At 56.9% G+C, this 14,637-nt stretch overlaps 1 protein-coding gene across 3 annotated transcripts in view; it reads left to right on the top strand.

Moving 5' to 3' along the window:
- PACS1 (phosphofurin acidic cluster sorting protein 1) overlaps window positions 1-14,637 on the top strand; it is a 97,545-nt gene that overhangs the window by 67,627 nt on the left and 15,281 nt on the right. Inside the window, exons 6-14 of one of the 3 annotated variants that reach the window (XM_074957817.1) lie at window positions 2,419-2,510; window positions 3,191-3,271; window positions 4,611-4,667; window positions 5,602-5,762; window positions 9,093-9,186; window positions 10,182-10,262; window positions 10,649-10,764; window positions 13,486-13,624; window positions 14,270-14,374. In XM_074957817.1, coding sequence (XP_074813918.1) covers window positions 2,419-2,510; window positions 3,191-3,271; window positions 4,611-4,667; window positions 5,602-5,762; window positions 9,093-9,186; window positions 10,182-10,262; window positions 10,649-10,764; window positions 13,486-13,624; window positions 14,270-14,374 — 926 coding nt within the window. Of the gene's footprint in view, window positions 1-2,418; window positions 2,511-3,190; window positions 3,272-4,607; window positions 4,668-5,601; window positions 5,763-9,092; window positions 9,187-10,181; window positions 10,263-10,648; window positions 10,765-13,485; window positions 13,625-14,269; window positions 14,375-14,637 lie in introns of all 3 variants that reach the window. The other 2 variants (XM_074957816.1, XM_074957815.1) reach the window with 2 other exon arrangements.

Genomic DNA, 14,637 nt, shown 5'->3' with positions numbered 1-14,637 from the left:
GTAACTGCGTGACCCGACAAGGGAAGGCAGTGGGCACTGACGGGGGGGCACCTGTTAATCTGGAAATCTGCACCCTTTCCTGTCTGGCATATTGAGGCAAATAGAAATCAGTCCAGGTCTCTCATAGACAGAGCCTAAGTTCCTCTGTGGTGGCAGAATTTAGTCTTTGCTACAGAATCGTACTCTTTTATCTAGCTTTCATTAAAAACAAATCTGTGCAGCTCTTATGGTTGCTCCACATGTGAAGGATGTAGTAGTGTCTGCCTTAGTCTGCCAAGCATCATCAAATGGAACCTCATTCATCTCAACAGGATGTTAACTCTGAAGCATACCGATGACAATGTACATGTCAATATGGTTAACAATTTAGCTGCTGAGCATATTAGTGGAGGCATCCCCCCAGTGTTTATGTGGTGTGTGTGCCACGCCTCTTGGCCCTATCTTCTAGGAAGTCTGGATGTGTGTGTGTGTGTGTTAATGCTCGTAAAGTGCTGTGAGAGTCTCCAATGAAAGGCACTAAAGAGGGGCCAGGCTTGTTGCTGCAAAGGGAGAGGTGGTTCTACTCTGCTAGATTCCGTGAGGAAACAGGAATGTAAATATTGTGAGCCATGAAATCCTCTCTCTCAAACTCCAGCACCAGCTGATCTTTGTCCTTGAGTGGGAATTTAAGCAATTATTTTATTTTAATAGTGTCCAAGGATGACTCCCCACCCCCAAAAGACACTAACCAGATACAAATAACTGTCTGTCAGATAATGGGAAATACCAGATGGTCCCAAAGTGAGTGCAGGGAGCTGTTTGCAGCTCAATAATCAGCATAGTTCCCAAGTTCATCAGTCAGTCCATGGCCAGCTCATCTCAGATGTTGGGCTGGCTCCATATTCCACACTTCTCCACGCCCTGCACAGGGCGACTGTTCTCTAGTCATTGGATGCAGGCAGGGCTGCAATCAGAAGGACTATGGACTGCTATGGGCCATGGGGATGCTGTCTTTGGACATGACTGAAGGAGAGGGGCAGAAGAGGATCAACTGGGCGTGTGCTAGTTTATTTGCTCCCTTAGGGCGTTTGAAAGGATTCTTTTGCTTTTACCTGAGATGTATCAGGGATGGCTGTTCCTGGGTTTGACTCCCTGGGCCACCTTGAGTAAGTCCCTTATGGTAACCGTGCCGAAGTCCCATTTTCAAAGACGACTTAGGGAGCTTGAGTCTCATTGAAAGTCTCTGGGATTTAGGTGCCGAAGTGCCCGAGTTACCGTGGAAGGAAGGCCTTATGTGCCGAAGTAAAGGATGGGGATACATGTCTCCAGGAGCTCAAGCTATTTAGCTTAATAAAGGGAAGGTTCGGGGTGACTTGGTCTGTAAGCTCCCACGCAGGGAACAGAAATTGGCTAATGGGCCCTTCAGTCTGGCAGACAAAGGTCTAACAAGAGCCAGTGGCTGGAAGTTGAAACTAGATGAATTCAGACTAGAACTAAGGCATACATTTTTCATAGGGAGGGTAATTAAGTATTGGAACAACCTGCCACGGGCTGTGTTGGATTCTCCATCACTGGTAATTCTTAAACCAAGGTTGTCTGTTTTCCTAACAGCTCTGCTCTAGTTCAGCCAGGTGTTGGTGCAGAGAAGCCCTGAGGCCTTGGCTATGCAGGAGCTCAGACTAGATGACCACAATGGTCCCTTCTGCCCTTACAATCTATGACTCTAAGCCACTCAAATGTGACCCTTCCCTCGGTGCCTTGGTTTCCCCATCCCCCCAGTTGGGTCACTAATCCGGCTTTTCTTCAGCCTCTTGCCTGTTTAGACTGTAAGTCCTTTGGGTCCTAGCTCCCCTGGTGTCTGTGCCACCCCCCAGCAGAGCAGGGCATCCAGGCACTACTGTGGCACAACCCAGCTTTCGAAAGAGTCGGCATAAAAGGCCTTCTCAAGCAGACCTGCCTCGGTGAGTCCCAGGATGCCGGAGCCCTCTTAGCTCTCTGGTCACCCACAGAACCTTCCAGGGTAGCCGAGGTCTGAATTTCTAATGGAAAGCCAAGCCACTAAAGCCTCTCTCGTCTATATTGTGCATGACCAAAAAAGGACACACGCTTCTCTTTCGGATCACCCTTAAAACTGAGTCCTGACCACTCTGTGGCTACATATGGCCGCGTGGTACTTTCCACTAGAGAAGGCGTATGCTTGTCTGATGGTGGAGAGGCCCAGTGCCGGCTGCCTGCTATCCCATCTGTAACATAGGCCAGGCTATACAGAGACTAGGGCTCTGGCTGGACTGCACCGCCGTGGAGGACCAGTCTGCACTGCTGAGCACGCTCTGACCTGCTAGGCTGTGATGTGTGGTGTCCTGGACCCTATGCGAATTCTGCTGACAGCGCTAAGCTCTCAAGCTGAACTTCCAGCCTAACCCCAGCTGTGTCTTCCAGATCGGTCCCCCGACATCGACAACTACTCGGAAGAGGAGGAGGAGAGCTTCTCCTCGGAGCAGGAGGGCAGCGATGATCCCCTACATGGACAGGTAACCCCGCACCCCCCCTTCCCAGTCTGCTGCCCCCTCAGAGTGCTCAGGGCAGAGCTCCATTGTAAGGCATTACAAAGCAATAGGCTGGCTGGGCCTGGCTGCCTCCATTTGCAAACCCCTCTTTCCATGGGTTCAGGCTTTCCTCCAGTCCTGATCTCTCCGCAGCAGGGGGGTTTTCACATGGTTTCTGCCTTTAACCCTCCCCAGCCCTGTGTACTTCAGTGGCTGAATCAAGGCAGAGACGAGTGCCCCCAGCGAGCTCTGGAAAAAGATGCTAAGTAGCTCCCCCTTCCAGCTTGCACCTCTGGGGGCAAAGGGAGCAAGAGGTGGTGCTGTGCAAGCCAGGCTGGGAGCTGGTTCTGGGAGCATCCCCCTTTGGAAAGGGAGGGGAGAGGCAGACAAGCTGCAGAGCAGCCTCCCTTTGGGATCTAGCTGAGGACTGTGGACTCCAGGCCACTGATCCCTTGGCTGGCTGCCCCAAGTGGTCACCTATGACTGGGCTGCTGCTAGAGGCAGCCTATGTGGAACTGTACCTACCTGGAGCTGAGCTGCTGTGGCCCGAGGACCAGGGAGATCCTGGTTAAGAGAGCTAGCTATGGCAGTGTGGCCAGGCTCCCATAGCCCCAGGGCCTGGGGGTATTATTTCTCTGAATGTGCTGTCTCCCCCACCCCACAAGGACTTATTTTACGAAGACGAGGATCTCCGGAAGGTGAAGAAAACGAGGCGGAAACTGGCCTCGGCCTCGGCAATCACTCGGGTGAGTGTGTTCTGCGGGTGTGCTGGCTGGCTGGTCGCCTTCTGGCTCCAGTCTGGTGCGAGGCCTGGTGCATGCCAGCCAGGCCAAGAGGGTCTCTGAACTGGTCATAAGCAGCTTCCGGGGGGACTGGATGGCTCTGGGACTTGGGATGGGGCAGAAAGAGCCATTCGCCTCTCGAAGTGACCGTTCTTCAGCACATTCAGACACGCTGCTGGGGGAGCTACGCAGCAGCAATCTCCAGAGCTGTCAGGCTGTCCCCTTTCCACCGCACTGTCGCTCATCCAGGCGTGGCTGTTTGACCTAAGCCGTGGCTGGGAAGTTCTGCCCTGTCTCCTAGGAACTGGCCTGCAGTAATGCTGCCTCTCACCGTGCCCTGCTCAGAAGGCAGTTACCAGAGCTGCTTGCATGCCTCTCCTTTAACACCTAGCTGTGATAACCGCCTCTGAGCTGCATGCAGCTGCTATGCCTGCTTTCAGCCTCGCCATCTCGCGCAATGAGCTTGGCTGGTTTGCAAGTTAAACAGGCTTGCTCTGGGCTAGACCTCCGGAGGATGAGCCAGAGGTGCAGCGTGGAAACGTGTGGGTGACTCAGGAGGAGTAGTGCTCCCCTCTGGATTGGTGCTAACCCCAGTGCACCAGCATGGTGCTAGGGAGTGCTGTGCTTCGCTCTGCATGTTCCCTATGTCCAGCCCTGCATCAGGTTTGGAAACTCTGGTGGACTTTGAACTGTCACTTAGGGCAGCATTTCTCAACCGCGGCCACTGTGGCACCCAGCGAGTTCTCCACTTTCCCAGAGGCGGTGGGGCTCAGGCTTTGGGCTTCAGCCCTGGGGTGGCAAGGTGGCAGGCCCCAGGCTCAGGCGGTGGGGCTTCAGGTTCTAGCCCGCTGCTGCCTCCCCTGGCCCCCCATCCAGGGTTTAATTTGTCCCCAGGCTTGCCAGGGCTGAGTAAGTCTGCTGTGGAATGTGATACTTGTATGTTTGCTAATATCACTTTTCACAACGGTCTTACTAGCTAGCAATAAATAAATGACCATGATTTGGACGTGTATATGCGCATATTTGTTTGTTTTTCCTAAAATTAATGAAGTATTTTAGGAGAAAGTGTGAAAGCGGCCAAGCAAAAGTTGGTGCCGCACTCTGAGGCCACCAAAAAATTTGTCCTGAGAACCCCTGATTAGGGTAACTGGCATTATCTGTGGGGCGATGTGATATTCTCCTTCCATTGGCCCCTCAGTCGCGCCTACAGCAAAGGCCTGCGCCCCCTCATTGGGGCCCCTGATTCCTGTTCCCTTCCTTGGTGTCACTGTAACGAGTCAATGGCACCGTTTCTTCACAGCAGCCAAATATAAAGCAGAAGTTTGTGGCGTTACTGAAGAGGTTCAAGGTGTCGGATGAGGTAGGTGCAGCCCTTCCCTGTCTTTTTGCAAATGCCTTCGCTATTTCCGTGGTCTCTTGTTGGTAGATGGGCTGTGATCCAGATCAGGTGAAATGCATCCCTCATCACTGTTCTTCCCTCCTCCAAATGAATGGCAGTGTGAGCTCAGAACTCAAGTCCTTCAGCGGTTTGTCTCATTTTTGTTGTTGGAAGGAAGGGGAGTAGGGTCTAGTGGCTAGAGCAGAGAGGGGCTGGGAGCCAGGACTTCCGGGTTCTGTCCTAGTTCCTCCACTGAGTCATTCATGGCAAATCACATCACTTCTGTGCCAGGTTCTCAATCGCCTGCTCTAATCATGAGCCCATCTCTCCCTCCCACACTCCCCTTCCAGCAGTCTGACCTCTGTTACCAGTTACCCGCTGCTCCAACCACTGGACCCCATTTGTCTCAGAGCTGCGGATAGAACCCGGGGGTCCTGAATTCCAGCCCCCCTATTCTGACTACAAGATCCCTCTTCCCCTCAACCTTCTAACAACCAAAGGATCAGGAGGTGAATGAGACTGAGTAGGGGCCCCTCCTGCTTCATGGGCTAAAGCAGCCGTGTGCTGCTGGGTGTTAGACATGCCTGTGAGAGCAGGGTAGTCCATCATCTGCCTCGGAGGTTTCTTGGAACTCTTCCTGAACCTTCGGTGATAGCCGTTCTCTGACATGGGATCTGGGACTGGCCGGGCCATTGCTCTATGGGTGACTCTCGATGTTCTCTGGGAGATGTCAACCGACAGCTGATTGGTGGGGTGTTAGACCCTTGACATGCCATTGGCTGGGGAAGGAGAGCCACGAGCAGGAGGAGGTCCTTCAGGCTTCTTCTAGCACTCACTCCCGTGGGCTTCCACAAAATACGCAGTCTCTACTCTGTGTTGCCTGGCCCTGGTCTAGTCTGGAGTCTCCTGCCCGCAGGTTGGCTTTGGCCTGGAACACGTCTCCAGGGAGCAGATCCGAGAGGTGGAGGAGGACCTGGACGAGTTGTACGACAGCCTGGAGATGTACAACCCCAGCGACAGCGGCCCGGAGATGGAGGAGACGGAGAGCATCCTCAGCACGCCCAAGCCCAAGCTCAAGTGAGTGCTGGCAGTGGGGCAGCACGGTGAGCGACAGCTGCAACAGGGAGCGAACCTGGGCTGGTGGGACCCATGGGACACGGCAGCTGCTCCCAGCTCTGCCACTGCCTTACTGAGTGAACTTGGGCAAGTCGCTTCCCTTCTCGATGCCTCAGTTTCCCCTCCCACCTTCTCCCGGTCTCGTCTGTTTAGACTGAGAGCTCCTCAGGGCCATGGCTAGTCTCTTGCCACACATTTTGTGCAGCATCTGGCACAGCAGGGTCCTGATCTTGGCTGGGGCCTCCAAGCACTCTTGTAATACTACTGATAGTGTGGGCTGGGGGACTAGGAGTCAGGGCTCTGGGAGTCTCTTTCCATATGACACTGATGCAGCAAGTATCTACAATGCTCCGTGACTGTCTGTGAGACACTGTTGTTATTTACACTGTGGTAGCTCCCAGAGGGCCCAGGTTCATTGTGCTGGGTGCTGTATGAACCTGTAACACAGAGGCGCTCCCTGCCCTACAGAGTTCACAATCCAGCCATGAGACTAGACAACAAGGGGAAGGGAGCACAGGGTGCCCCTGAGATGGTTGAAAATGATTGTAATTCTCCGTGAGTGACAGTGTAAGTCTCCACAGTGCTTTAGGAAACAGCTGCATTGAAGTGCAGCTAATTCTGGGGTGGAGCGCAGCCGCCGCTGTGTCAGTGACATAGGGGTGCATGTTGGCTAAGGACACTAGAGGGGAAAAGGGCCCTGCATCTCAACTGCACATTCAGAGCCCCCCATCCAACAAGCCTCATGGAAACTACCCAAATGGGCTGAGACTCAGGATCTCCGTTAGTGCATCCATCCAGTCTGGAATCAGAGCGCTGATGCTCTAGGGCTCTTCCCCTGCAGCTGAGACTGGTATCACATGCCTTCCCCTGGGAACTGAGGATTAATTAGGATTTGTGCAGCCCTTGGAGATGCCTGGATGAAAGGAGTGATCTGTTCAGCTAGGTTGTTTCTCGCCCTGCTTTGCTCATGCATGCCAGCCACTGCTGCTGCAGACCCTTCTCCTGAGGGTGTCCCCCAGCCCCTCAACACTCCACCCAGTCCCCCCCTCAACACCCCAGTCTATAACACCTCTACCGCACCTGCCCTCACAAGCCCTTGGGCACTCTGAGAGGCTGCCTGAGCAGGATTCCTGCCGTCTGCCTAGAGCTATGGCTTCAGTCACGGTGCTTCACAGACCCCAGTAAGGAGCTCATTCCTTTGCTCTCACCATTAGACACACCTCCCCTCCCAAACCTGGGAACAGAGCCCAGGATTTCTGGCTCCCAGCACCTCTGCTCTAACCCCTACACTCCCCTCCCCTCCAAGAGCTGGGGATAGAGCCCAGGAATCCCCATTGCCAGCTCTGGTCTGGTCTAACCCACTGGACCCCAATCACTTCCCGTAAGTTGGAAGAGAACCCAGGAGTCCTGGCTCCCAGCCCTGTGCCTTACCCACATGGTGGTCTGTGGGGAGTGCAGTTCCATCGCAGGGGGCATGGGGGCCGTTCTCCAGCATTGCCAAATGGGCTGGGAGTCGCTGTTGCTGACAGGTTGATCAGGGGCTGTGGAAAACCGGCTCCTTAGATCACGGGCCATATTCGGTGTGAGTCACAGCCAAGGCCAACATCACACGTGCTTAATCAGGCACCAGTAGCAATCTGAGCCCCCCCCCCCCAAACTCCTCGCCCCCACACACACACACTCCCCTTCCCAAAGCAAGCGTGGGCTGCCAGTCCAGCCCTACCAATAACACACCATCTCCTCCTCCCGCACCTGAGCTGTGCTCTGTTCTCCCCCACAGAGCACAGCCAGTGATCTCGCCCCCCCCCCAGACTCTGGTGCTTGCTGTCCCCGTGCTGCCCAGCTCTCAGCATCGCTGTAGCTCCTCATGTCCCTCGCTGCTCTGATCCAGCCCTGGCATAGCACCGCAGCCCCGGCAAAGGGCTGCGCGGCTCTCCTAAACGCCAGCCTGGTTCTGATTGGCCCGAACTGCATCCTGGACGCCAGGCTGCTTCCTAGGGCTGCCGCGAGCCAGAGCTTGAGGTGGACTTGCTGGGCTCAAGGCCTGGTGGGGTGGGGTTCAAACACCGGATCAGGAGCACTGAGCTGTAGCTGACTGTGCAGAAGCTTTCGGCCACACACTGGCTACAACAGGGGACGAGGTGCTGGGTCTCCTGGTTTTGTCCTGCCCCAGTCTTGCCACCCAAGGGCCTTGGCATCTGCGCCCTTCCCCTCTCTGTAGCTCGGCTCCCCCATCTCCTGGGGAAGGCATGCGAGATGGATGGCTTGTGTATGTTTCTCCTGGAGACGGATGTGACTGAAGCTGTGAATGGAAGCCAGGGTACCAGGCCGCCTGGATGTAAGAGAAGGCCTTGTTGCGATTTAGCTGTAACCCATTCCCAGACGTTGCACTGGGTTGTGGGAAATCGCTGCAGCTTTTGTGTGTGGACTCGTATTGGTTTCACACTGGTGCAGTGGGGTTAGCGCTCCCAGTAAATGGACCAATGCGAGTCGAACGGAGAGAAGCCTGGCCTAGCCCAAACCAGCCTTGCAGGCTTGCGTGCTGACTGAACTCCTGCAGGGTGTTATGGTACTGCAGCTCTGTGGGTGACCCGGGACTCAGGCTAACCTGACGTAGGCCCCTCTGGTACCAGAGCAAGGCTGATCGGCGCACACACTCGCGTGGTGTCAGGGAGATCAGTGCAAATCCCCACACGGACACACTCTGATCTCGGTTTGAATTAACCCTGTTCCCAGTCGACTTGAGCTGCAGCGTTCACAGGGCCTTTGGCACCAGACTAGCTGGAGCGGTTTCAGTTCGGTCTGTAACTGACGCCGTCTCAGCTTTCTCACGCAGACGAGGCTTGCTGTGTGTCTGCCCAGCCCCCAACCTTCCCTGCTTGGAGCTAGGAGGGGCCCAGCAGCACTGCAGCGTTTCCAGGGAGAGAGGCCCCTGGAGAGAGCCCCTTGTGGGTAAGGTGAGCCTGTCACTCCAAACCAGTCTGGGCGTTAGATGCTCCGTAGTGGAGATGGTGCCGGGGAACCTGGAAGGGATGGGAAGCCCTGCGCTAGCGTCCATTGCTGTGCCAGTGCGGAGTGCCTCTTGCAGAGCCGTGCAAACCGTGGGAGGAAATGGGGCTTTAAATATCAGCCAAAGTCTCCACCGTGCAGGCCGGCCCATAGGCACTGAAATACGCCCGGGATTCGTGCAGGCTGTCCCTGGGGCTTGAATCCCTCTAACCTTCTCCTTGCCCTGGGCCAGGGTCTGCAGAAGCACTTTGTTCCCTGATCCGCTGCATCTCTCCCTGCTAGGCCTTTCTTCGAGGGGATGTCTCAGTCCAGCTCCCAGACAGAAATTGGAAGCCTTAACAGCAAGGGGAGCCTGGGCAAAGATGCCACCAGCCCGGTGAGTCATCGCACAGGGAGGGAGTGGGTCTCGTGTTCCAGCTGGGGGTGCCAGATGTAGTGGGCCCATGTGGGTGCCCATGTGGGTCTGGCTGCGTGGTGATTCGCAGCTGGTACGTGTCACGCTGAGGCTCGGACCTCGACTTTCAACGCATGTGAATGCAGTCGCAGGATCTCTGCTGGAGCCAGGTGGCTGCGGGAGTGCTGGGCACGGAGAGGTGCCAGCTCCTCCCTGAGCACTGCTGAACGGCTGCGTTCCGTTTGGCCTGGGGACTGGCTGAGGCAGAGCAGCGCGGCCTGTCAGTGCAATGGGCAGCTGCCTGTGCCTCGTAGTCACTAAAATCTTAGCCAGCACCTATCCTGGCCAGTTGGAATTGCCCCCCAATCCTCCCTCAGTCCAGGCAGCTTTGGTGCACAGAAGGGCAGTGGGGCCTCCCCTTTGGCACTGCTGTGCTCCCCAGCTCCTAGGCAGAGTTTGCTTCCTGAGAGCCCAGCACATACAAACTGGGTTTTCTAACACCAGTGTTTGTAAAAGGCCAAGCTGCTTCTTATCAGCATTGATTATCTGTATTCGGCAACATACAGTACCCCCACTCCTGGCCGAGCCCCCGGTGTGCTAGGTGCTGTACGAACACTGAGAGCTGCCAGTCCAGTGTCAGCCAGAAGCCGGCTGGTGGACACAGGCAGACGGGCAGTGAAGCCCAAGGAGGCCATGAAGCGTTCCTGCTCAGCACAGTGGCAGTGCTGCCAGGGGATGCCCGGAGTGTGCCTGGCCCTTCATACCTTGCCCAAAGAGCTTCACTGTCTCCACGGAGCACTCAGCCAAGGGGGGCAGGACTCCAGGGGATGATCTGGGAAGCACTGTTGGGATCCCGGCTGGGCCAGTGGCTCTGAGCAGCGGCCCTTGGGGTGGCTGAGGGGGAGTGAGCGCAGTAGGGCAGTGTCTGCCCCAGATCTGTAAACCCCCCATCCTTCTGCCCTTGGCTGGTTTTTCAGATGGACGCAGCCGTCGGGGACAAGTTGAAACCTTCGCGGAATAAAAACCTGGACGACAGCCTCAACGAAATAGACACCCTGGTAATATGCCCCAGCCGCGCTGGCTTGCTCTCCCCTCGGTGCTCTGCCTGGCTTAGGAGCTGGAGCAAGGGGGACATGGCATGTACAGGCCTCTCCCTTTTGGGGAAGCTCACATGCCCAAGGTAACACCCTGTGCTGGTGCCCGTTTGCCCGAGGAGGCAGCATGGCCTAGTGGGTAGAGTGCCAGGAAGCTGAGCTCAGGATGGGGGCATACAGCCCCTCTGACAATAGAGCCCAACTTGTCTCAAGTTGGCACCTCCAGTCAGTGGCTGCTTGGTACGACATAGTCGGTGGCTTTTGGCTGCGAACTGTCCCCCGCTAGGGCCCCAGCTGCTGATGGCCAGAAGGAGCTCTGGAGCCTCCTCATTCCCTTTCCGTGTCCGTAGGAAGCGAGCGAGCAGGACACGTTCGGAGACTCCAGCACCACGTTAGTCATCCCCGAAAAAGTCAAGACGCCCATGAAGAGCAGCAAGGGGGAGCTTCAGAGCATGGCATCACCCAGGTAAGCTGCCTGCTTTGAAACCAAGGATGGGAGACGTGGATTGCATAGAACAGCAGGTGACTGCCTCTAGGGGCACTGGCTCCAGGCCAGCCCAGGGCAGGGCTTGGCTGGCTCAGAGGGCAGAGAATAGGTCATTTCCCTTTCCCCTTTAGAAAGTTGGCTCCTAGCCAGGCTGATAGCTACCAGCCATTGCTCCCCTTCCATGACCTGTCTCGATGTAGCTCTTAATAGACAGGTTCCACCTCCTTGTCCGTTCCCAGGTGGGCCCTTTCCCCAGCGCTCTGCAGGGTTGAGGGTCAGATTCTGCTCGACACCCAGGGAGGAGGCTCCTGGACCTCACAGCCAGTGGAACTAGATTTCTCTTACTGAACTGGTTTATTGACTTCTCCCTGAGCACAGGCTCTCTGCGGGCTTTACTCCAGCCCCAAAATCCCAGGGGCACGCATCCCTCGCTTGACATAGGTCACTGATGTCGCACACTAGCAGGCTGGGGGATGAGATCACCAGGATCAGTGGGGTTTGCCCCTTGGAGGCAACCCCTGCTTTGTGCTCTCCAATGAGTTGGCCCTGAACTGGAGCGGTTCAAAGCAAACTGCTGGTTACAGCCCTGCCGAGATTCCCCGCCAGAACAACCTGGCGTGTTGCACCTGAACAGCCTGAGACCCTCCCAGAGAGAAAGGGGATGTTGCAGGAGTCAGGAGGCCTAGGTGGCATCTCTGGCTCTGCCCTTGGAATGTGTGGTTCTCACTAAGTCGCCTCAGTTTCCCCATATCAGGTGTTGGGCGCTCAGAGGACTGTGTGGCATTTTGCATCCAGTACCCAGCATTAGGCATCTTCCCCTGGCCAGGGGTTTCTGGTCCAGTCTGCTATTGCCCATTCCATCCCAGGCCAGGGAGGGTGGCGATGCCTTATGGCTCTGAGCCTCCAGCACTAGATGGTCTGTGGGCAATCTCGATGTGGCTGTATTTGAACCTTTGACTGTGTGGTGTCGGGCCCCCATCCCGTCCCCAATTCCCTGTGGGTACCGGGCCTCTCCCGCTGTGAAGGCAGTGGGGCCGTGCCGGAGCTGCACTGAGTGAAGGATTGGATCCACATACCTGGTGTGTTCAAATGCCCATATGTTCCCAATGGAAACCTGCCCTATCTGCCTCCTGCTTTGCTTGGAGACACTATGGACAAAAGTGCAGCTTCAGCGTGCGACGCAGGCTCGCCGTGCAGGCCCCTCTCCCAGATGCTATGGTGGCGGGGACGACACCATCGATACCCCTCCCCAACCCCCCCATTTGTCTTAGTGCTGAAGCAGTGCCTTCTTGGAGCGAAGCACCAGGCTGCTTTGTCCTGGAGTTAATGCCTTTGCTTAATTGCTGCCAAGTGGCAGCAGAGGCGGCTGTGTCCTCGGGCTCCTGGGAGCGCTGCTGCTTCATTCAGGCCAGGCTCCAGATCAGATCTGCTCGGCTTACAAGCGAAAAGCTCTTGTTTCCCGCCTGCCAGCACTGCAAGCCCCCGGCTTCCCGCCTCCAGCAGGGGAGAGTCTGAACTTCGGGGGGGGGGGGGGGGGGCACGAGCTGGTTAACATTCCACCTCTCCTCCCCCAGAGCTGGGCTGGCTCTCGGGCACTAGCAGAGCTCTAGTTCAGCTGGCTGGGCTGGCCCCTGGTGGGGAGCTCGGACGGTATGATCAAACCGGGCCCTTCCTGCCTTTGCGCATCTGAATCTAGGAGCAAGGACTAAAACCATATTCTAGTCAGTGACGGAAGAGCCGGGCCTCCAGTACCCAAGCTGGGCTGTGCAGTAAGGTGGGACCATCTGAGCCAAGGTCACGTTTCAGGGGAGCGGCACGCTCTAATGGGCTGAGGCCATCGGAAAGGGAACTGACAAATATCCCTGAGCAGTGCAGTGGCAGGGTCTAGTGGTTAGAGCAGGGGACTGGGAGCCAGGACACCTGGGTTCTAGCTCCAGCTCCATGGTTGGGAGTGTAGGCTGGAGAGGGTGCCAACCTCATCCCACAGGGGCCTGGGCTGGAGAGCATGCCCTTCTTGCCCTACTGAGGGAGGGGGGTGTGGGCAGGAGCGTGGAGCTTTGTGCTCTGAACTGACCATGTTCTGGATCCCCCAGCCCCCCATGGTGCTTTGTTAGCTCGTATGTCCAAGGCCTGCACAGTATGGTCTTCGCCCTCCAGGAGAGATGCCAAACCTGCCAGCCATTGGCGGGCTCTGCATTCCTGTGGGGATCGAGCCCCAGCACCTAGCACAGCCCCCTCTGCTGCTCTGAGATTGCTGGAGGAATCCGGATCATGGGAGAGAGCCCTCTGAACTGGCTAGGAGCCCGCCCTGGATCCGCTGCTAGAGGAGGAGACACAGCCCGCCCCTGGGGTTCCCTCTCAGCCTGTGCTGGCTACAGACTGTACATGGGCTCTCCCTGTGTCTGACCAGCCCACCCAGTCCTGTTTGTACCCAGCAGCGTTGCTGAGCTCCCGCTCTTGGCAATGTGCCAGGAAACCCAAGTCACATGGCCATGCCACTCTGTCCCCTTGTCAGCGGGCAAGTGTTGTCCTGGTGCAAACGCTCACAGGAGCCCCAGGGCGTGGCTTAGTCCTGAGCGGGGCCTGTGTGTGTATCTGCAATCAGAGACCCTGGTGCGTGGGGGAAGGACCCTGCTCTCCCATGGATGCTATGCCATGCCGGGGAACCAGGCCAACAGCACTGTCCTTTGTATGCTGCAGCAGAATGGAAGGTGCAGCGCACACGCCCCGGCAGAAGAGAAGCACCCCGCTGAAGGAGAGACAGCTCTCCAAACCCCTGAGCGAACGGACCAACAGCTCGGACAGCGAGAGGTCTCCGGACCTGGGCCATAGCACACAGGTGATCTGAATGCAACCCCAGGCACTGTTCTATGAGGGGGTGAGCCCAGCCTGCACCACCTACAGCTGGGAGCTCATCACACAGTCGGTTGCCTGGGAGTCCTGTACGGAGAGCCAGGGGCTGCAATGAGCGACATCAGTGGCATCAGGGGGTGCAGTGCTGCGGGGAGCGGAGGCGGGTGCTCAGTAGGGGGCACTCTCCCTTCGGTCAGTCCTGGCTCCAGTGCCCCAGCACGGCACTAGGGGAGACTTTGTGCTGTAGCTTTCCATCTTCCTGACGATCTGTACAGTTGTGTCCTGCCCGCTGGCACTCAGCACATATCCCAGGCACTGTGTATAACAGAGCTAGATCCCATGTCCTGGCCACATTCTAGTTCAGCTAATGGATTTACCTCTCTGAACTCCCCTTGCAGGAGTTGCCTTCCCTCCTCTCCCTACCAACACGGGCTGTGGGGGGCAGCAGGGGCCTTGAGGCAGGTGGCTGGATACACAGAGCTGAAGGAAAGGCAGGGGACCGGGCTCTGGGTAACAGCACCAAAGGAGAAGCAGCTCACCAGGGGAACCTCCAGGGTTCTGGCCCAGCCCAGTGTGTGTTGCCTGTGCCCTGCCAAGTCTTAGCCTTCCCCTCACCCTCCTTCCCCAACAGATTCCTCGCAAGATCATCTATGACCAGCTGAACCAGATCCTGGTGTCAGACACGGCCCTGCCCGAGAACATCATCCTGGTGAATGCGGCCGACTGGCAAGGCCAGGTAAGGAGGCCGGCCCCGGGACGGGACCCTGCAGGTGCTGCTGGGCAGGGTGGCAGTGACCCATGGAGACGAGGCCCCTCTGTTTCCCTGTCTTCCGCTGGCATGCCTCAGCCCTGAGCGAGGGGATGGGGCCTGTCCCCAGCCCTGCCAGTCTCTGGGCTCTGCTGCCGTCACAGTGGCTGCCTTGTCCAATGCAAACTGAGCCACAGCTCGGGTCACCAGGGCCCTCGGAGCCCTGCTGCCCTGGGAGTGGAAATGGCTGC

This window comes from Natator depressus, chromosome 7 (genome assembly GCF_965152275.1).
Source record: "Natator depressus isolate rNatDep1 chromosome 7, rNatDep2.hap1, whole genome shotgun sequence".
Classification (NCBI taxonomy): domain Eukaryota; kingdom Metazoa; phylum Chordata; order Testudines; family Cheloniidae; genus Natator; species Natator depressus.
The sequence above is the reverse complement of the archived record's forward strand: the minus strand, read 5'-3'. Positions and strand labels throughout refer to the sequence as shown.